Below are 20,863 nucleotides of genomic sequence, written 5' to 3'. Positions count from 1 at the left end.
ACTCCAGCCCGGGCTACAGAGCAAGACTCCATCTCAAAAAAAAAAAAAAGAAAAACAAACAAAAAAACTGTGATCCAATTTTGTTGCTCTGAACCGAATCTCTTTAAATTTTATTTTATTTAAAACTATAGAGGCTATATAGCCTCCCTCCCATTCCAGTCCAACACCAGCCTTTGCATGGGCCCTTTCTACTATCAGTTTTAAATAGAGAACGTTCTTGTTCTGTTCATGAAGGTTTCATAAATGCTGGAGTTCAGTCATAACTAGAACTTAACATATCCGTTCCATCACTGTATTTTTCCAGATCCCTGGTAAATCCATATCTCGGGTCTGGTGGGGCGCATGCAATTCCATACTTTGTCACAGGGGGCGCTGCGGAGAAGGGCAGAGCTGGGCGCGCGGTCCCAGAGAGCGCCGTCCAGGAGGGGGCGCGTCCGTGTGGCTGGATCTGTGCGAGCCCTGCGCAACGTTGGGGGCGGGAACAACCCTGGCCCTGCGCCCGCGCGCTGCGGAGCCTCGTAATTGGAGGAGGCAACGGTCACTTGGCAGCGCCGTTGGGATTGGGGGAAGAGGGCCCCGGCTGGAGGTGACGCTGAGACGGCGAGGGTGAGTGGGGGCCGGCCGCTGCCGCACTTCGGGTGCTCATCCCTCATTTCTCTGTGGTGAATGGCGACGGGATGGAGCGCGAGGGGAGCGGCGGCAGCGGCGGGTCGGCCGGGCTCCTGCAGCAGATCCTGAGCCTGAAGGTTGTGCCGCGGGTGGGCAACGCGACCCTGTGCCCCAACTCTACTTCCCTCTGCTCCTTCCCAGGTACGGCCCGCCCCGCGCCTGCGCACTGCGCGCCCCGCCGTCGCCTCGGCAAGGCTGTGGGCGCCCCGAGTCTGGGCGGGGTCCCTGGTGCGCCGCTGATCTGCTGGGTGGGCGCTGTCCTCCTGGAGTTGGGTCCTGCTCCTTGTCCGGAGCCCCTTTCCCCGTCACTTCCTCGCCAGTCCCTGAGGCCGGGCCCCGGAGTCCCGCTGGGCGTGAGGTGCAGGGAACGGCCGCAGGTGGGCCCGGGACTGGAGGGCGCCCGGCCGTCACCCGAGCGTCTCAGGTTCAGAGCTGCACCCCACGAGCCCGGGAGGCGGTGATTCCTGCCCTGCCTGGGTTGCCGCACGGCGCCCGGCCTCCTTCGAGGTGCCTCGGAGCGGCCCGGCCCGGCTCGGCTGAGGGGTCAGAGTTCGCGCTCCCCTTGCCTTCGCTGATCGCTGGCGCCTCGGGCCAAATCCACCCGCTCCAAGACCCGCTCCGCTTTCTAGGAATCTCCCAGACCTGGTGCCACCTGTTGCCGGTTCTCCCACTAAGCCTTCCAGATCTTTGGCACAGCTTCCTTTGAACTCTTCCTCCCCGCTGCGGCGTGAGGTGGGCCTGCTAGGAGGGTTGCTCAGATTTCTGACGCCTGGAAGAAGTCTCCGTGCGCGGAAAGCTGGAGGGAGGAGAGAGGACTTCACCTGGGAAGGAGGAGAAAGGTTTTGAGGGGAGGCACAGTTATTTATGTAGACCTTGAAAGGCAAGAAGACTGGGGCCCCTGGCCCTGGAAGGGGAGGTGGGGCTCCCAGTAGAGGGCACTGAGATCTTCATAAACAATGAGGGACCAGAGCAGAGGGAAGGAGGACGAGATTCCAGCCTCTAGTTCCAAACAAGGCACCTGTGATTTCTCCTCCCCTGGGCAGCGACTGCCAGGTGCCTTTCAGCGCACACCTGGGACTTGCAGTGTCATAATGTGCCCAGAGATTTTCCTGGAGGGATTGTGAAGTAGCAGGTAAAGGTCATCAGGCAGGTTGGGGTCAGATGCAGATGTTCGCTTGTGGTCATGCCTGAAATGAGAGTCTGGCAGCTCACGTCATTTCAGAAGGTGCTGGGATCCCTTTAGACAGTGATATCAAAAAATTGATGGTATTCTGGGGACGCTGTGTGAAAAATGAAATGTTCTTGCAATCTGGAGGCACTACTGGGACCAGATTAATTTTTGTTTCCTTAATTTTCCCCTTTCCTGAAACATTTCGAGCCTGCCGAACAGTTGAGAGAACAGTACAACAAATACCCATGTACCCTTTACCTAGATTCAGTAATGTTTTGGTTTTTCGGGTTTCTCTTTCCATATATATCTAATCACATGTATTACCTATAACACTTAGATGTATGTCACATGTCCCATTTAAACTCGAGTTATTCAATAGGAAGTTGCAGAAGTCATAACACTTGATGCCTAGTAATCTTAGCATGTATCTTCTAAAAACCATTTTCTGTCATCCACAAAACCATATGACTTCCAAGAAATTGAACATGATAGAATAATGTTATCTAACGTATGGGCCTTGTTTAAATTTCCCCAATTGTCCACATAGATTTTTTTTCCTTAAAAAAAAATATATATATATTCCATGATCTAAGGTTCACACATTACATTAAGTTGTCCCATCTCTTTAGTTTCATTTAGCTGAAGCAACTCCTTCCTTGTTTGAATTTTTTTCAGATGAACATTTTGGAAGAGTCCATGTGAATTGTTTTATAGACTGTTTTACAATCTAGGTTCATTAGATTTTCTTCATGATTAGATGTAGATTAAACATTTTTGGTCAGAAAGCCACCTAGCTAGGTGATGTCCACTAACCAGTACATCACATCAAGAGACATTGAATGTCAGCCCGGCGCGGTGGCTCACACCTGGAATCCCAGCACTTTGGGAGGCTGAGGCAGGCGTATTACCTGAGGTCACGAGTTCAAGACCAGCCTTGACTCTACTAAAAATACAAAAATTAGGCGTAGCAATGTGTACCTGTAATCCCAGCTACTTGGGAGGCTGAGGCACGAGAATCTCTTGAATCTAGGAGGCAGATGTTGCAGTGAGCCAAGATTGTGCCATTGCACTTCAGTCTGGGTGACAGAGCGAGACTTCGTCTCAACAAAAAAAGAGACATTTAATGTCAGTTTGTATCTTCATTGATAGTACTACTAAGTTTGATCATTTGGTGAAGATGGTGTCTGAAAACTCTACTGTAAGGGTATCTGCATCCTCTCTTACTACTAGGTCTGCTTAACGGGAGTGGCATTCATTATCCTGAATCTTGTGTATTGCTATTTTGGCCCCACAGAAAAGGTTACTTGCAGTTTATGCCAACTCATTATGGCAGAATCATTATTCTGAAGTATGCTGACGTATTTATGTATATGAGGAAGCACTGAATTGATTTTTTCTTTTTTTTTTTTTTTTTTTTTGAGACGGAGTCTCACTCTGTCGCCCAGGCTGGAGTGCAGTGGCCGGATCTCAGTTCACTGCAAGCTCTGCTTCCCGGGTTCACGCCATTCTCCTGCCTCAGCCTCCCGAGTAGCTGGGACTACAGGCGCCCGCCACCACGCCCGGCTAATTTTTTGTATTTTTTAGTAAAGACGGGGTTTCACCGGGTTAGCCAGGATGGTCTCGATCTCCTGACCTCGTGATCCACCCGTCTCGGCCTCCCAAAGTGCTGGGATTACAGGCTTGAGCCACCGCGCCCGGCCTGATTTTTTCTTTATTACCTGTATTTGCAGTTTAGCCATTTACCTAGGGAGGGTTAGGTAGACATCTAAATGACTAAATCGGCTAGTTGCGGTGGCTCACACCTGTAATCCCAGCACTTTGGGAGGCCAAAGCGGGCGGATCATCTGAGGTCAGGAGTTCGAGACTAACCTGGCCAACATGGTGACACCCCATCTCTACTAAAAATACAAAAATTTGCGGGGCGTGGTGGTGCATACCTGTAATTCTAGCTACTCGGGAGGCTGAGGCAGGAGAATAGCTTGAACCTGAGAGGGGAAGATTTCAGTGAGCCGACATCATGCCACTGCACTCCAACCTGGGCTACAGAGTGAGACTCTGTTTCAAAAATAAATAATTATAAGTAAATGGCTAAACTACAAATGCAGTTAAAATTTTTTCCTTTACCATTGTCATTTTTAACCTCAAAACCGAGAAACTGAGATCTTTATCTTTTTTTTTTTTTTTTTTTTTGAGACGGAGTCTCACTCTGTTGCCCAGGCTGGAGTGCAGTGGCCGGATCTCAGCTCACTGCAAGCTCCGCCTCCCGGGTTCACGCCATTCTCCTGCCTCAGCCTCCCGAGTAGCGGGGACTACAGGCGCCCGCCACCTCGCCCTGCTAGTTTTTTGTAGTTTTAGTAGAGACGGGGTTTCACTGTGTTCACCAGGATGGTTTCGATCTCCTGACCTCGTGATCCACCCGTCTCGGCCTCCCAAAGTGCTGGGATTACAGGCTTGAGCCACCGCGCCCGGCCGAGATCTTTATCTTGTATCAGGAATGACATTCATCTTCGGAAGATACAGATTTCACTAAATCAGAGTCAAATTAGATCTTATTAAAATAATTAAAAACCCAGTAATATTTTTGTGTTGTCCTTGCGGAAGTCAAGACTGGTCACACTTGAACCGGTCATTTATTCATTCACTCAAAAAATATTTGCTCCGTGTTAATTGTGTGCCCGTTGTTTTCTAAGCACCAAGTCAAGATGCCATCATAACAAAACAAAGCCCCTTCCCACGTGGAACTTTCATTCAAATGGGGAGAGAGAAAACAAACAAAACAGCTGGTGGTGAGGGGCCTAGGAAGGGGGCAGGGCCTGTGTGGCTCAGGTGGAATGCCGTTTGCTGTAAAGTGATGGGGAGGCCCTGGATGGTGATGATATTGGAGTCAAAATCTGAAGAAAGTGAGTAGTGAGCTAATGAGCCAACAGCTACTGGAGGAAGAGCAAGTATTCTAGGCCAGGGAGCAGCAGATTCAGAGGCCCTGGAACAGGAGCTTGCAGAAGAAACACTGAGGAGCCCAGGGTGCCTGGAGGGACTATGTGGGCAAGGGGGAGAGGAGGGGAGGGCAGATCCTGGAGAGCTCTACTGGGGAGTTTTGAGCAGAGATGGGATGATTCTGACTTTTTAAAAAAGTGTACAATCCAGTGGTGTTTAGTATATTTACAGAGTTATACAACTATCACAATTAGTTTGAGAATATTTGCATCATCTTGAGAAGAAACCTTCTTTGTACAAAGAAGAAACTTAGGAAATAATGGCTTTGCATGGAGAATAGATAGAAGGCCCCATCAGGACGGACAGGGTCTGGTCAGGCTAGGACTGAGGTGAGGCAGGCCAGGGGCACACCCAGGAACCAGGGAGGAGCAGGCAGGCAGTATCCAGAGATAGGTGGTTGACTACAGTTGGTAGTTCAGTGGGCACATCCTCTTGTTAGGAAGAAGTGGAGGGGACAGTTGGACCTCCAGGCAGGGAGGTGGGATTTGGCAAGAGAGGAGCCTCCCAGAGCACAACGTGCAGAGCTGTAGGCTGATGGGTGATTAGTATCAAGATAGCCCAACTTTAGCTTGGAGTTGCAGGACTACATAGACTTTTTTTTTTTTTTTTTTTTTTTTTTGAGACAGAGTTCAGCTCTGTCGTCCAGGCTGGAGTGCAGTGGTGTGATCTTGGCCTACTACAATCTCTGCCTTGCAGGATCAAGTGATTGTCCTGCCTCAGCCTCCCGAGTAGCTGGGATTACAGGCCGGCGCCATTACAGGCCGGCGCCACCACACCCAGCCAATTTTTGTACTTGTAGCAGAGACGGGGTTTCACCATGTTGGCCAGGCTGGTCTTGAACTCCTGACCTCAGGTGGTCCACCTACCTCGGCCTCCTAAAGTGCTGGGATTACAGGCATGAGCCACTGAGCCCTGCCCAGACTGCATAAGACTCTTAATCCTGAGGAGGACTCATGTGGTCTGCTTAGAACCCCAGAGGAACGGGCTGTGTTGACCCAGTTGTTCACTGGAACACAAGATGAGAGTGGGGCCAGCTGGAAGGAGGGCTGAGTGCTGAGCCTCACGCTGCTCACTTGGCTCGGGTTCTTTCCATTGCTGCCATTTGGGGCCAGGTTGGTCTTGAGGCCTTGGTTGGAAGTTAGGTGACTCTGCTGTGGCGGTTAGAGGCCAGGGAGCCGGCCATTATAGACCCCTTTTGTTAATACAGAGTCCACTAGAGGATTCTGCTGTTTGTTCTCTTTCACTGCAATATCTCTCTGAATATCTATCTTAAAGATATGTCTGTCTAGGCCGGGCACAGTGACTCACGCCTGTAATCACAGCACTTTGGGAGGCCAAGGCAGGTGAATCACCTGAGGTCAGGAGTTCAAGACCAGCCTGGCCAATATGGTGAAACCCCATCTCTACTAAAAATGCTAAAATTAGCTGGGCGTGGTGGCACGCACCTGTAGTCCCAGCTACTTGGAGGCTGAGGTAGAATAATCACTTGAACCCGGGAGGCGGAGGTTGCAGTGAGCTGATATCATGCCACTGCACTCCAGTCTGGAAAAGAGAGTGAGACTCCATCTCAAAAAAAAAAAAAAAAAAGATATATCTGTCTAAAAATATATACTCAAGGAAATCCTCAAATATCTTTTAGGGTAGGGATCTTAGTCTTTTTACTGATATGTCAGCATATAGAATAAGGTCAATATGTATTCGACTGATCAGCAATTAACTTCTTAGTGTTTTTATGACTCTGCTATTGCTACTGTGATTAATTCCACAAATTTAGCAGCTTAAAGCCATACAGATTTTATTGTCTTACAATTATGAAGGTCAGAAGTCCAAATTGGGTGCGTGTGGGCTAAAACCAAGGTTTAGCAGGGCTGTGTTCCTTCTGGAGCTTTTAGTAAGAATTTCTTTTCTTGCCTTTTCCAGCGTCTAGAGGCCACCTACGTTCCCTGATACTTGGCCTCCTCCTCTTCTTCATAGCCAGCAGCATAACATCTTCAAATCTCTCTGACTCTCATCTCCCACCTCCCTCTTACAAAGATCCTGTGATTACATTAGACCTAACTGGAAAATCCAAGACAATCTCCTTTTGCAAGATCCTTACTTTAGTCACCACAATGTCCTTTTACCTATGAAAGGTAATCTGTTCACAGGTTTTGGAGATGGGAATGCGAACACCTTTGGGAGCCCATTCTACCACAATGCTTAATCTCATTTTCCAATATCATATTGTATTACAGATTAGTTACCTGATTTAACTTCACCATAGGGAGATGATGTGCCTTTAGCTGCCAAAGTAAACAAACCCGAAGCAATATACTTACTTTAAAGCAGTGAACAAATAAATACTGTAAGATATGTAGACAAAGATTTCTGAGAGAGTTTTGAGCCAGCGAAATGAAAAGTACTGTATGACGATCGATAAACAGCTATTAAATAGATGGCAAATTAAGGTGCAGTAGATTAAAGGGAAATCACTTAGTTTTTTAAGAAGCCTTTTAGATCCAGGTTTGCCTTTGCTATTTAGAGTCCTGTAATAACCTCATGTGAGAGTGTTTTATAAGCATACTCCTCTACTCATCTATAATAAAACCTTTTTTTCCTACTTGAAATGACTTTAGTGATGCTGTATAAAATACATAGTGAAGGAGCTAATGGATATAGCTCAGGGTTGTAGGGGGTGCAGTGTGCATCCCTTTCTCAGAACCACAGAGAGGTGTTGGCCTGGTATGTATGCCAGGCACTGTTTACAAATTGGCCTTTAAGCTTTTTGGAAAATTGAGATGTGGGTTGGTGACTGAGCGGGCCTCCTGGGGCAGGGGCTGTGCTCCTAGGGAAGTGGGGATGGGTGACATTTTTGTCTCATCATGGACCGCCATAACACAGTACCATAGACTAGCTGTCTTAAATGGCAGACATCGTCTCCTGAGTTCTGGAGGCTGGAAGGCTGAGATTAGGGTGCCAGGATAGTTGGGTTCTGGTGAAGACCCTCTTCTTGACCTGCCTTCTCACCATGTCTTCACATGTCACAGAGAGACAGGTATCAAGATACTGAGAATCTCTTCCTCTCATAAGACCATAGTCCTGTTGGGTTTAACACATGAATAGTAGGGGCACATAATTCAGCCCTTAGCAGTTGGATGGCACACCTGTGTTCCAACCCGCCTTCCTGGAAATTACCAGCTTTATATGTTTCTGGCATATTAAGGCTTTGCCTCCCAGTTCAAGGCCTCAGTGGTTCTGGGGCAGCTGGTAGGAAGCCAGGCTCCAGCAGTGCCTTGAGTTACTGCAGAAAGCAGAGCTTATCTCTAAAACTCTGGCATCTCCAGCAGAAGCCCTGGATAGCGGGGACCCAGGGCTGGTCTCAGGTCGGTAGGGGCAGACAGCAGCCAGGTGAAGATTGTTCTGAGTTCTTGGAGGCAGGTTTGCATCTCATTTGTCCACTTTGGACCAGTGAATTCCTGGTGCCATCCTAGAACTTTCTGCAGACTAGGTGTTTGGGTGGTCAGAGGGTCAGATTGATTTGGGAGTGGCAGGTGAGGATTCGGGATAGAAGATGGTCTTTCTGCCTTGGAAGAGAGGCATGGTGCTGTGCTGGGGCTTGGGGATGAGCTGGCGGTGGGTGGCGGACAGGAGGCCTCAGCTGGGAGGCCAGGCTGCTCTTGACTGAGCCAGGAGCCACAGTAGCTGCCCAGGCAGGAGGGATTTGTGGGTGCCACAGCTCTGGTGGGTGCACATTTGTTAGGGAGAAGCAGTATCCAGACCCAGGCACTTCCCCCTCTGGAGCTGCTGCCAGCCAGGGAGGGCGAGTCTCTTGGCAGTGGAAGGCAGGAATAGCTCCTGGCCTAATGGCAGCCAGAAAAGAAACTGCAGTGCAGGAGGATATGGGTTTGTTGTGGAAGAGGTGAGGCCTGAAACCCTGAGGACCAAGAATCCTGCCCTCAATTTCTGATTGACACTGTTGACTAAAGGTGACTTTTTTCATTGGTGGAGGAAGATTCGTTCCTTAGCCTCCCGCATCACTGGGATTACAGGCGTGCGCCACCCCACCTCGCTAATTTTTATATTTTTTGGTAGAGACAGGGTTTCGCCATGTTGGCCTGGCTGATCTGAAACTCCTAACCGCAGATGAGCCACCCGCCTCAGCCTCCAAAGTGCTGGGCTTGCAGATATGACCCACTGTGCCTGGCCTCATTTGTTATTTTTAATAAGCATTGAGACTTAATTGGGGCATCCTTGATGTTTTCCCTGAGAACCATTTATCCAAAACAAGACCTGAGCACTCTCACTGAAAGTATTCAGAATATGCTGTGAATTGAAGCTTTATTAAAACTCAAAATGAGCAAAGAATTTGAGCAGTCATCTGTGAAAATGCCAAGGGAGGGTTAAGGGGATTTGGCTCCACCCCTTATCTCCAATAGCCCCTTAAATCCAGCTTCCCAACAAGATTAAGAAGCCTGTGTAAAGGGAATAAAAATACCTTCGTAAAACTGTGGTTTTCATTGGTCTGGGGAAAAACACACACACCCTAACAGTGTGCTTACAGCCCTAATACAGCTTCCAGTAAAGCCTCTGGTCCTCCCCTCCTCCCCCTTTCTAATCCCCTCAAGCCGATTGATGCCCCTAACTGGTCTCTTTTAAATTGTTCATCCCAATAGGCTCATTCTTCCTGAGCAGTTCTTGTGAAAACAAAAGCTTTGTTTTTTCTTACCTTTTTTTTTTTTTTTTTTTTAAAGTCTAGCTCTCTTTCCCTGGCTCATGGCGACCTCTGACTCCAGGGTTCAAGCGATTCTCATGCTACAGCCTCCGGAGTAGCTGGGATTACAGGCATTCGCCACCACGCCCAGCTAATTTTTTTGTATTTTTAGGAGAGACGGTGTTTCACCATGTTGGCCAGGCTGATCTCAAACTCCTGGCTTCAAGTGCTAGGATTACAGGCGTGAGCCACTGCGCCTGGCCTATCTAATAAATATTTATTAAGTAAACATGCTCAGTTCATAGAAGCATTTCCACATGCGTGTTTGTTGTGTTTATTTTCTCAAAAACAGGATCTTATTCTACATGCAGCTGGCTTTTGTTACTTCACAATGTGGCTTGGGCATCTTGCCCTTTCAGTATATATACATCTGTTGCATATTTTAATGGAACTGTGTAGTGTTCTATTACGTGCGTGCACAGAATGTGTTTTCCAAATCCTACAGTGATAGCCATGCAGGTGACTTCTAGTTTTTGCTATTATAGACAATGCTGTTGGGACCTTCTTGTTACGTCTGTCCTTGCCTACCTATGCTTTTCTGTAGGGGGTATCCCTGGAAGTAAAATTGTTGCAGCAAGGGCCATGCACATTTGACTTCCAAATTACCCTGCAAAAAGGTGGTTTTCCAGTTTGTATTCCAACTAGGAGTGTCAGGTGGGGCCTATGGAATAATGCTGTGACAGCCCTTTACTGCTTAAAACCTTCATTGGCACTTCAGATCTTTTGTTAAGTCCTTAGTCTGGTGTCAGATTCCCCAAAGGGTGTCCCTCATCTGTCTTTATAGCTTTAACTGTCATTGCTCTTTTTTTTTTTTTTTTTTTTAGACGGAGTGTCATTCTCTGTCACCCAGGATGGAGTGCAGTGGTGTAATCTCGGCTCACTGCAACCTCTGCCCCATGGGTTGAAGCAATTCTCCTGCCTCAGCCTCCCAAGTAGCTGGGACTACAGGTGCCCACCATGACTGGCTAAGTTTTTGTGGGATTTTTTGTATTTTTAGTAGAGACAGGGTTTCACTATGTTGGCCAGGCTGGTCTCGAACTCCTGATCTCGTGATTCACCCACCTGGGCCTCCCAAAGTGGTGGGATTACAGGCATGAGCTACCATGCACGGCCATCATTGCTCTTATAAAGCCTCTGTGCTTTGGTAAAGCCCGTGGTTTTTAATCAGGGTAGTTTTGCCCCCCCGGGGACATTTGACAATGTCTAGAAATATTTTGGTTGACACGACTGGGAAGAGAGTGCTGCTGGCCAGAGGTGCCTCTCCATATCCTACAGTGCACAGTGCAGCCCCCATAATGAAAAGTTATCTGGTCCAAATGTCAATAGGGCGGAGGGCGGTGGTCAAGAAACCCTGCTGAGCTAAGCTCTTCACTGATCTCAAAAATCAGTTGCTACTTGCCTGCCTCTAGCCAAGGATGGACAGTGGGTTTTATCTAACATGTCACCGCCAATCCCTCCCTATGGGTAGCTAGAGAGCTACCTTGAGGATTCTAAGGCCTTGCCTTGGGTTCACTGCGGGGAAATGCTACACGGACCATTTAACAAATTGTAAAGTCACATTCCAGCAGGACGCTTTTGTTTTCTTTGTATTTTCCAGGGTGCCTCATGCATAGTTTTTCATACATAGTTGATTATATGAATCTTAATGTTGCTTGAATTACAGACACCTTACCAGTGATTAGAGTTTTGTAGGAGCCAGCTCTCCTAACCTGCCCTGTTGTTTACCTGCCATTTGTCTTCAAGCCAAACTTTTATATTTTCTGGTATTTATTTCATATCCTAAAGAGCTTTGAAATCCTAATAGGAGGTGATGGCTTGATGTTTACTGCATTGTCTTTAAAATGATTGTGGAATGAATGTAATTGTATAGCTATCCATTGTAGAAGGCTGAGTGATCAAAAAGTCAGGAAAGATCAACAGGCATTGATTGCATAGTACCCTACCAATTGGCAGTTGGGCTTGTGCCTCTTATGGGGGGATTATTTTTGTTTGGGCTTTTTGTTTTTTGGGGGTTTTTTTTTGAGACCGTCTCACCCTGTTGCCCAGGCAGGAGTGCAGTAGCATGATCTCAGCTCACTGCAGCCTCTGCCTCCCAGGCTCAAGCAATCTTCCCACCTCAGCGTCTCGAGTAGCTGGGACTACAGGTATACAATACCATGCCAGGCTAATTTTTGTATTTTTTGTAGAGACAGGGTTTGCCTGTATTGCCCAAGCTAGTCTCAAACTCCTGGGCTCAAGCGACCTCCCACCTTGGCCACCCAAAGTGTTGGGATTACAGTCGTGAGCCACCGTGCCCAGCCATGGTCGGGGGACATTATTTAGGTCAATTTTGAAATCTAGGTGAACCTTTTTTTTTTTTTTCAGTTTGAGGGTACAGGGATTGGTCAGCTTTTTCTGTGAAGGGCCAGATAGTAAATATTTTAGGCTTTAGGGGTCATGTGGTCTGTGTCACTGTTATCAGCTTTGCACTTGAAGCTGGAAAGCAGCCATAAACAATACTTAAATGAAAGGGCATGGGTTGAATAAGTATATGTGTACAAAAGTAAATGCTTTCAGATAAGTGTGTATGTATAAAAGTATTAATGAATGGGTTCAGATAAGTCTGTGTAAAAAACAGGTGGTAGGTCTGTGGGCAGTAGTTTGTTGAACCCTCTAAAACCATCAATATTTGGATATTTGACTGATGAACCCTACTTTGCAAGTAAATGATGTTGAAGGCCGGGGGCGGTGGTCCCACACCTGTAATCCCTGCCCTTTGGGAGGCCAAGGTGGGCGGATCATTTGAGCCAAGGTGTTCAAGACCAGCCTGGGCAACCCGGTGAGACCGCATCTCTAAAGAAAATACAGGCCAGGCGCAGTGGCTCATGCCTGTAATCCCAGCACTTTGGGAGGCCAAGATAGGCGAATCACCTGAGGTCGGGAGTTTGAGACTAGCCTAGCCAAGATGGCGAAACCCCATCTCTACTGAAAATGCAAAAATTAGCCAGGGGTGGTGGCATGCACCTGTAATCCTAGCTACTTGGGAGACTGAGGCTGGAGAATCACTTGAACTGGGGAGGCAGAGGTTACAGTGAGCTGAGATCGTGCCACTGCACTCCATCCTGGGCAACAGAGTAGTAAGACCTTGTCTCATAAGAAAAGAAAATACAAAAAAAAAAAAAAAAAATTTGCCAGGCATGGTAGCACACGCCTGTAGTTCCAGCTACTCTGGAGGCTGAGGTGGGAGAACACCCAGACCTAGGAGGTCAAGGCTGCAGTGAGCCATGATGGTGCCACTGTACTGCAGCCTGGATGACAGAGTGAGACCCTGTCTTTAAAAAAATTTTTTCAAAAAGAAAAAATAAATGGTGTTGAAAATGAAATCATGAGTATGATGAGTACCCTCTGCAATGATTGTCCTGGGAAAGGCAGTGATTCACAACTTTTCTTTGTCTTCCCTCGTAGAGATGTGGTATGGTGTGTTCCTGTGGGCACTGGTGTCTTCTCTCTTCTTCCATGTCCCCGCTGGATTACTGGCCCTCTTCACCCTCAGACATCACAAATATGGTAGGTTCATGTCTGTAAGCATCCTGTTGATGGGCATCGTGGGACCAATTACTGCTGGAATCTTGACAAGTATGTTAGACATTAAAATACCAGTCAAAAATGTTTAATATGACTAGTCAATTTCAGGACCTATTTTAGAAACATATCTGAGTAGGATGAAGGAAAGAGTGACGTTTAACCACAAGTCTTTTTTTTTTTTTTTTTTTTTTTAAAAGACAGGTCTCCCTATGTCAGCAAGGCCGGAGTGCAGTGGTCGCAATCTTGGCTCACCGCAGCCTCAACCTCTTGGACTCAAATAATCCTCCTATATCAACCTCCCAAGAAGCTTGGATTACAGGGGTGTGCCACCATACCATGCCTGGCTAATTTTTTTGTGTTTTTTTAGAGACAGGGTTTCGTCATGTTGCTCAGGTCTAGAACTCCTGAGCTTAAGCGATCTGCCCACCTCAGCCTCCCAAAATGCTGGGATTACAGGCATGATCCTCTGTGCCTGGCCCAGTTTTTTTAATGTATTGATTTTTTTTTCCACCCTCAAGGCCCTATTACTTGGCTAACATCTTTGACTTATTTAGTCAGATTTCATCTCAGTGGCTTCAGGGAAGTCATGTTAAACTTTGTGAGATATATCTTGTGAGAGACGCCACCAGCAAGAGGAAAATATATCTTTTCGGAAGCTACTTCTCCTTTCTGATCAGCTAGCACTTGAGCGTTGGCCCTGCAATATAGTTGGTGAATTACTTCCATACATGTGGGTGTGGTTGCTATAAAGATAGGAGACAAATTCTGATGACAAGAATTCTTTGCTAGATGTAGTGGCTCATGACTGTGATCCCAGCACTTTGGGAGGCAGAGGTGGGAGGCTTGCTGAAGCCCAGGAAATTGAGACTAGCCTGAACAACACAGCAAGACCCCATCTCTACAAATAAGAATAAAAAATGTAGCTGAGTGTGGTAGTGTGTGCCTGTGGTTCCAGCTACGTGGGAGGCTGACGTGGGAGGATTGCTGGGGCCAGGAGGTCCAGGCTGGGCTGCAGTGAGTCGTGATCACGCCACAGCACGTCAGCCTGGGCCACAGAGCAAGACCTGAGGGGAAAAAAAAAGAATTCTTGTTTAGAAAAGTACCTGGTTAGTGCTCTGGTTATTTTTTTCCCCTTAGGATTTTCTGAATAAGAATTGGAGTAACATGATGTTATTAATTATTTTCAGGCCTGTTTTTGGGGCATTTGTTTTGTTACGGCTTTTGCTTATGGGATAAGACACAGTTACAGAAATGAGAACAATAAGTTTAAATCATTTTAAAGCTCATACATAAATATAAATGTGTATTTTATATAAACTAACATTTCTAAGTAATTAAAATGTAAAATCCTCCATTTTCCCATCCCTAAATAATAGCCACAGTTTACATCGTGGTGTGTATTTCTTTTTTTTAGGTATAGATGTAAATATAAATATATTCTTATAATACAGAAATGTAATATTCCTACTGATTTGTAACTTTTTTTCACCGTGAATTGAAACCTTAGCGTCAAGCAGAAATCATTTGCCTTCTGTGTCTTTGACTTGAGGTTTTTTTTTTTTTTTTGAGAGAAAGTGGCCTAGTTTCTTTGTGTTCTGTGTCACCTACTGCTTCTTTGGAGACTTTATGTCCCAGGATGACTGGCTCCTAGGGCCTGTCTTTGTTTGTTCCTTAGTAAAATAGGGATGAAACTACCCACTCATACCCTTGCATGATTGAGCCAATGTGTATATGATGTACTTAAACATGATCCCTGACGCATAGTAATTGTCAAATACATATTGTATTCATTTCTGTCTTTAAGGCTCTATGAATAATCTGTTCCCTTTCCATTTGCTGCTCCCTTGGATATACTTTTTCCTTTCTTCACTTCATTATCGCAATCCCACTTTAGGGCCCAGTTCAAGTTCCTTAAGCTTCTTTCTACCCAACCCACTCTTTCTGTGTCCTAAATTTTGGAGGGGCCCAATGAAACATGTCTTTCAGATGTTAGTAACAAAACGTATGCATTGCCAGTGGAGGTGGGCATTTTATTTTATTTTATTTTATTTTGTTTTTTTTTTTTTTTTTTTGAGACGGAGTCTTGCTCTGTCGCCCTGGCTGGAGTGCAGTGGCCAGATCTCAGCTCACTGCAAGCTCCGCCTCTCGGGTTTACGCCATTCTCCTGCCTCAGCCTCCCGAGTAGCTGGGACTACAGGCGCCCGCCACCTCGCCCGGCTAGTTTTTTGTAGTTTTTAATAGAGACGGGGTTTCACCGTGTTAGCCAGGATGGTCTTGATCTCCTGACTTCGTGATCCACCCGTCTCGGCCTCCCAAAGTGCTGGGATTATAGGCTTGAGCCACTGCGCCCGGCCTTGGTGGGCATTTTAAATCACTAAATGTTCAAGGCAGCCAACCTTTGGTTAATACTGTTCTTTCTTCTTGTTAAAATATGTTAATATACCTTCATATCACATTTATGAAATGTGCCAGGCATGGTGGTTTATGCGTGTAATCCCAGCACTTTGGGAGGCCAGCTTGTGATGATCGCTTAAGTCCAAGAGTTCAAAACGAGCCTGGGCAACATAGTAAGACCCTGTATCTACAAAAAAATAAATAAATAAAATAGCCAGGCATGGTGGCATGTGCCTCTAGTCCCAGCTGCTCAGGAGGACCACTTGAACCCTGGAGATTGAAGCTGCAGGGAGCTGTGATCATGGCACCGCATTCCAGCCTGGGCGAAAGAGTGAAATACTGTCTCAAAAAAAAAAAAAATTGTAAACATGTGATTGAGACACTGTATGTTATTTTGCATTATTGCAAATCTGTTTCTGTCTTGTGTCCCCAGCTAGATTCCAAGTACCTAGAGAAAAGGGATCATACCTTATAAAACACAGAAGTGATCTGCAGAAGAAAATTTGAGTGAATGAACACGCTATGACCAAGGAGAATTTTATCTGGTGCATTTTGGGGGGAAGGTCATATGGGAAATCTGGATCTATTCTTTTCTTTTTAAAATTTTTATTATTTATGTATTTTTATTTGAGAACAGGGTCTTGCTCTGTCACCTGGGCTGGAGTGCAGTGGCATAGTCACAGCTCACTGCAGCCTTGACCTCCCAAGCTGAAGTGATCCTCCTACCTCAGCCACCCAAGTAACTAGGATTACAGGCACGTACCACCACACCCAGCTAATTTTTCTATTTTTTGTAAAGACAAGGTTTTGTCATGTTGCCCAGGCTGGTCTCAAACTCCTGGGCTCAAGTGATCCTCCTGCCTCAGCCTTCCAAAATGCTGGGATTGTAGGCTTGAGCCACTGTACCTGGCCAGATCTTTTTTTTTTTTTTTTTTTTTGCGACAGGATCTGGCTCTGTTGCCCAGGCTTGAGTGTAGTGTCGCAATCTCGGCTCACAGTGACCTCAGCCTCCTGGGTTCAAGCAACTCTCCGGTCTCAGCCTCGCGAGTAGTAGGGATTACAGGCGCATGCCACCACACTTGGCTAATTTTTCGTATTTTTAGTAGAGATGGGGTTTTGCCATGTTGCCCAGGCTGGTCTCAAACTCCTTAGCTCAGATGATCCACCCACATCAGCCTCCCAAAGTGCTGGGATTACAGGCGTGAGCCACCACGCCCAGCCGGATCTGTTCTTTTCAAACAAATGAAATGTTAACTTTCTTGGTACAATGCTGAACTCCTGTAGTAACTTAGATGGGTATCTACATAGATACAGGGGTTTTTGTTTTGTTTTCTCAATTTGTGGGAAGTTATAGTGACTAACATAATAAAAACAATTAATGACTTGGGAAACAGGAAGGAATCCCTGAATCTCTCCTCTCATGCCCTGTGAATTAATAACAATATGACTTAGAGTCCTCCTGTCTTCCCTTCTCACCCCTCTACTCCCTCCTCCATCCATTTCTTGAAGGGAACTATGAGTATGACAGAAGGTGGCGCGGGGGTTCCCTGTGGCCTGAAACATTTCTTGCTTAGTGTAACTCAAAAGACTGTTTTTCATTTGTTACCAAAAATGTAGTAGATCCCTGTTAAAGGCTAGGCATGGGGTAACTGGTAGGGGAATACACAGATATTTTTGAGTTCATAATCCAGTCATGTGGGAATTGCTATCTTTGTGATTTTGATTATTTCTTCTAGATTATTTTATTCAATAAATCTAGGAGACTCTTGGTTTTAAGGAGTCAGCATCTAAAAGTGATCTGCAAGCCATGTAATGAATACTCAAAGCCTAGAGTAGTCCACAGAAAGAATAGGGAAGACCTAACATTTCTGTAAGTTTTAGATTTCAATATAAAAATCTAGAACATTCTACTTACAGTAGTATTTTAAATGTTGTATTTTCATGAGTTTGTTAATCTTGGCTTTTTGTTTTTGTTTAACATTCTTGCGTTTTAAATCAGGTGCAGCTATTGCTGGAGTTTACCGAGCAGCAGGGAAGGAAATGATACCATTTGAAGCCCTCACTCTGGGCACTGGACAGACGTTTTGCGTCGTGGTGGTCTCCTTTTTACGGATTTTAGCTACTCTTTAGCATACATCCTTATGCTGAGATGTTGAACCTAAACTTTATGGAATCCTCCAGAAGAATACATTATGGAGTGTAGTGTTTTCTTAGTTCTTCAAAGGGAAGCAACTTGGATGAACAGGAACGTGAAGAACAACATCTCAGCCTTTTCTTCATTTTGAAGCTCCTGGAATTGAAGACTTATGTGGACTCCTATCGTTCTCAACCAAAACAAGTCTTTTGGCTTTCTTTTTTGTAGATATTTAATTTAAGCAGTTTTCACATGTACCTTTACCCAAGCCAAGTCAACAGTGTCTCTGGGGTGGCATCCTTTGCACTGAAATTTACAGTATTCTGTGAGATGTTGTATATTTTAAAGAAACTATGGAAGATACTGGTTTATTTCAAATGAGCAGAGTATGTTGTATTAAAATCTTACCTAATCTTGATTAAAATTTGGCAAACTCTTTTCTTTACTAAATCTTAGTGACAGTAAATGCCAAATAGTTAAGTATAGTTTTAAAAACAAATTTGGTGAAATAAAACAGGAAAAAAAATTTAAGTATAACTCAAGTAGAGGCTTTGGTTCCACTGTTTAAAGAAAAAGTAGATAACAATGAATAATGTGACATTTTCTGGACAACTGTCTTGACCTCTGATTAAGATATTTTAAGAGATGTGAATTTGTTATTTTGTATGTTTTATCAAAATAAGCTAGCTAATTTAGACTTTTTAGAAGATTTTCTGTACCACCTTTCCCTATCCCTTTTCTCTTAATTTTATTCCATTTAATTGGAAACATTCATACCCTATTAAATGGCTTAAGTTGGAAATTTTGAGCCAGATTGGTTTGGACATTGAGGCACAAATAAGATACTTTAAGCATTCTATCACAGTTTTTCTTAGTGACTTTGGTATACTAATGACCCTTGAGAAACTATAGAAGTGCATCTGAAACTAGAGTTAGTGAGGCCGGGCGCGGTGGCTCAAGCCTGTAATCCCAGCACTTTGGGAGGCCGAGACGGGCGGATCACGAGTTCAGGAGATCGAGACCATCCTGGCTAACACGGTGAAACCCCGTCTCTACTAAAATACAAAAAAAATTAGCCGGGCGAGGTGGCGGGCGCCTGTAGTCCCAGCTACTCGGGAGGCTGAGGCAGGAGAATGGCGTGAACCCGGGAGGCGGGGCTTGCAGTGAGCTGAGATCCGGCCATTGCACTCCAGCCTGGGCAACAGAGCTAGACTCCGTCTCAAAAAAAAAAAAAAAAAAGAAACTAGAGGTAGTGGTTATTGATTTTTTAGCTTAATGTGTTTACCTGGTGGTGACTCTTCAGCCCACTTTTACAGTATTGGGTATCAACTCCCAGAAAGTGCCTAAAATTTAATGTTCAGATACGCACCCCTCTCCCCTTTACATTTTTATTCAAAAGAATTTATACCTTTAAAGAGATTTAAATATCAAGAGTTTTTTAAAACTTAATTTTAGCTATTTAAATTTTTATTCTACTGCCTAACTTTCTTTTTCATTAAAAGGCCTGAAAACTGTGACTTTTTGAAAGGGAAAGGATCACAGAAATTAAGTATCTAATGTGATCCTTACCACCTAAACTGTTTTGTATGGAATACAATCAGTGTGGTGGTAGTGGTGGTGGTTATCTGTCTTCAAAATAGTTTCTGGTAATTAAATCTTACTTTTTTTTTTTTTTTTGAGACGGAGTCTGACTCTATCGCCCAGGCTGGAGTGCAGTGGCGCAATCTCAGCTCACTCCAACCTCTGCCACCCGGGTTCAGGTGATTCTGCTGCCTCAGTCTCCTGAGTAGCTGGGATTACAGGCATCTGCCACCGCGCCTGGCTAATTTTTGTAGTTTTAGTAGAGATGGGTTTCACCATCTTGGCCAGGCTGGTCTTGAACTCCTGACCTCGTGATCCACCCGCCTTGTCCTCCCAAAGTGCTGGGATTACAGGCGTGAGCCACCACACCTGGCCATAAATCTGACATCTTTAAAGGAAAGTTTTCATTGTGAGATTAAGGCTTAACAGCCCATGAGGTCATATGCACATGAACATATCTATTCCATTTAAAGCAGTATGCACTCTGGCTTCTGATTAAAAATAGCCAGTAGGAGAGTCTCCGAATCTAAAGTCAGGAGGACCAATTTGCCAGGGAAACTCATAGAAAAGAATTACGAAGAGATCACAAAAACTGGACATTTTCTTTTGACTAATTAGACCACTTATGGCTGGGCACAGTGGCTCACGCCTGTAATCCCAACACTTTGGGAGGTCGATGTGGGAGGACTGCTTGAGCCCAAGAGTTCAAGATTGGCCTGGGCAACATAGTGAGACCTCGACTCTACTGAAAAATTTAAAAAAATTAGCTGGGTGTGGTCCCAGCTGCTCAGGAGGCCAAAGTGGGAGGATCACTTGTGCCTGGGAGGTTCAGGCTGCTGTGAGCCGAGACCACGCCAATGAACTCCAGCTTAGGCCACAGGGCAAGACCCTGTCTTAAAATAATATTATTGGCTGGGCGCGGTGGCTCAAGCCTGTAATCCCAGCACTTTGGGAGGCTGAGACGGGCGGATCACGAGGTCAGGAGATCGAGACCATCCTGGCTAACGTGATGAAACCCCGTCTCTACTAAAAAATACAAAAAACTAGCCCGGCAAGGTGGCGGGCGCCTGTAGTCCCAGCTACTCAGGAGTCTGAGGCAGAATGGCGTAAACCCGGGAGGCGGAGCTTGCAGTGAGCTGAGATCGCGCCACTGCACTCCAGCCTGAGTGACAGAGCAAGACTCCGTCTCTAAATAAATAAATAATATTGATTTTGGTAATTAACTTATCAAAACTATAGTGACATATACACAGGCAGAAACTTATGAGTTATAATGCAGCCAAATATTCTTACAGATTCCCTAACAAGAAGCTCAAATCTTTCTTCCAAGCAAATTGTAAAAAATTCTAGTTTTTTGTTTAAAGAGCTGTGATTTTCAAAAGTATCCCTTCAGTTTAAGAAGTCTGGGGAATTGATATCTTTTCTTATGGGAAACGATTTCCATCATCTCTACTGAAGGATGCCTCTTATTGAAAAATGCCTGTTGAAGGAGTTCTTGCCTAAAACATTCTTTGGGTATAATTTCATACACTACATATATGGGCCAGTAGGTAGTGGGCACCTCCTCTTAAGTGCTAAGTTTTGAAATACTGATACATGATTAAAA

At 45.4% G+C, this 20,863-nt stretch overlaps 1 protein-coding gene across 11 annotated transcripts; it reads left to right on the top strand.

Moving 5' to 3' along the window:
* The first annotated feature begins 578 nt into the window (after window positions 1-578).
* On the top strand, window positions 579-18,100 carry TMEM170A (transmembrane protein 170A). 11 transcript variants are annotated; one of them, XM_045382228.3, is made up of 3 exons: window positions 579-606; window positions 13,029-13,130; window positions 17,542-18,100. In XM_045382228.3, the coding sequence occupies exons 2-3, from the start codon at window positions 13,031-13,033 to the stop codon at window positions 17,670-17,672; spliced, it is 231 nt and encodes a 76-aa protein (XP_045238163.1). In that variant the 5' UTR covers window positions 579-606; window positions 13,029-13,030; the 3' UTR covers window positions 17,673-18,100. The 11 variants fall into 11 exon arrangements, with proteins under 11 accessions (XP_045238163.1, XP_045238157.1, XP_045238154.2 ...); XM_045382222.3 differs by having other exon boundaries at window positions 13,029-13,199; XM_045382219.3 differs by having other exon boundaries at window positions 589-810.
* The last annotated feature ends 2,763 nt before the right edge of the window (window positions 18,101-20,863 follow it).

The sequence above is a fragment of the Macaca fascicularis genome, chromosome 20 (genome assembly GCF_037993035.2).
Source record: "Macaca fascicularis isolate 582-1 chromosome 20, T2T-MFA8v1.1".
Lineage (NCBI taxonomy): Eukaryota > Metazoa > Chordata > Mammalia > Primates > Cercopithecidae > Macaca > Macaca fascicularis.
The sequence above is the reverse complement of the archived record's forward strand: the minus strand, read 5'-3'. Positions and strand labels throughout refer to the sequence as shown.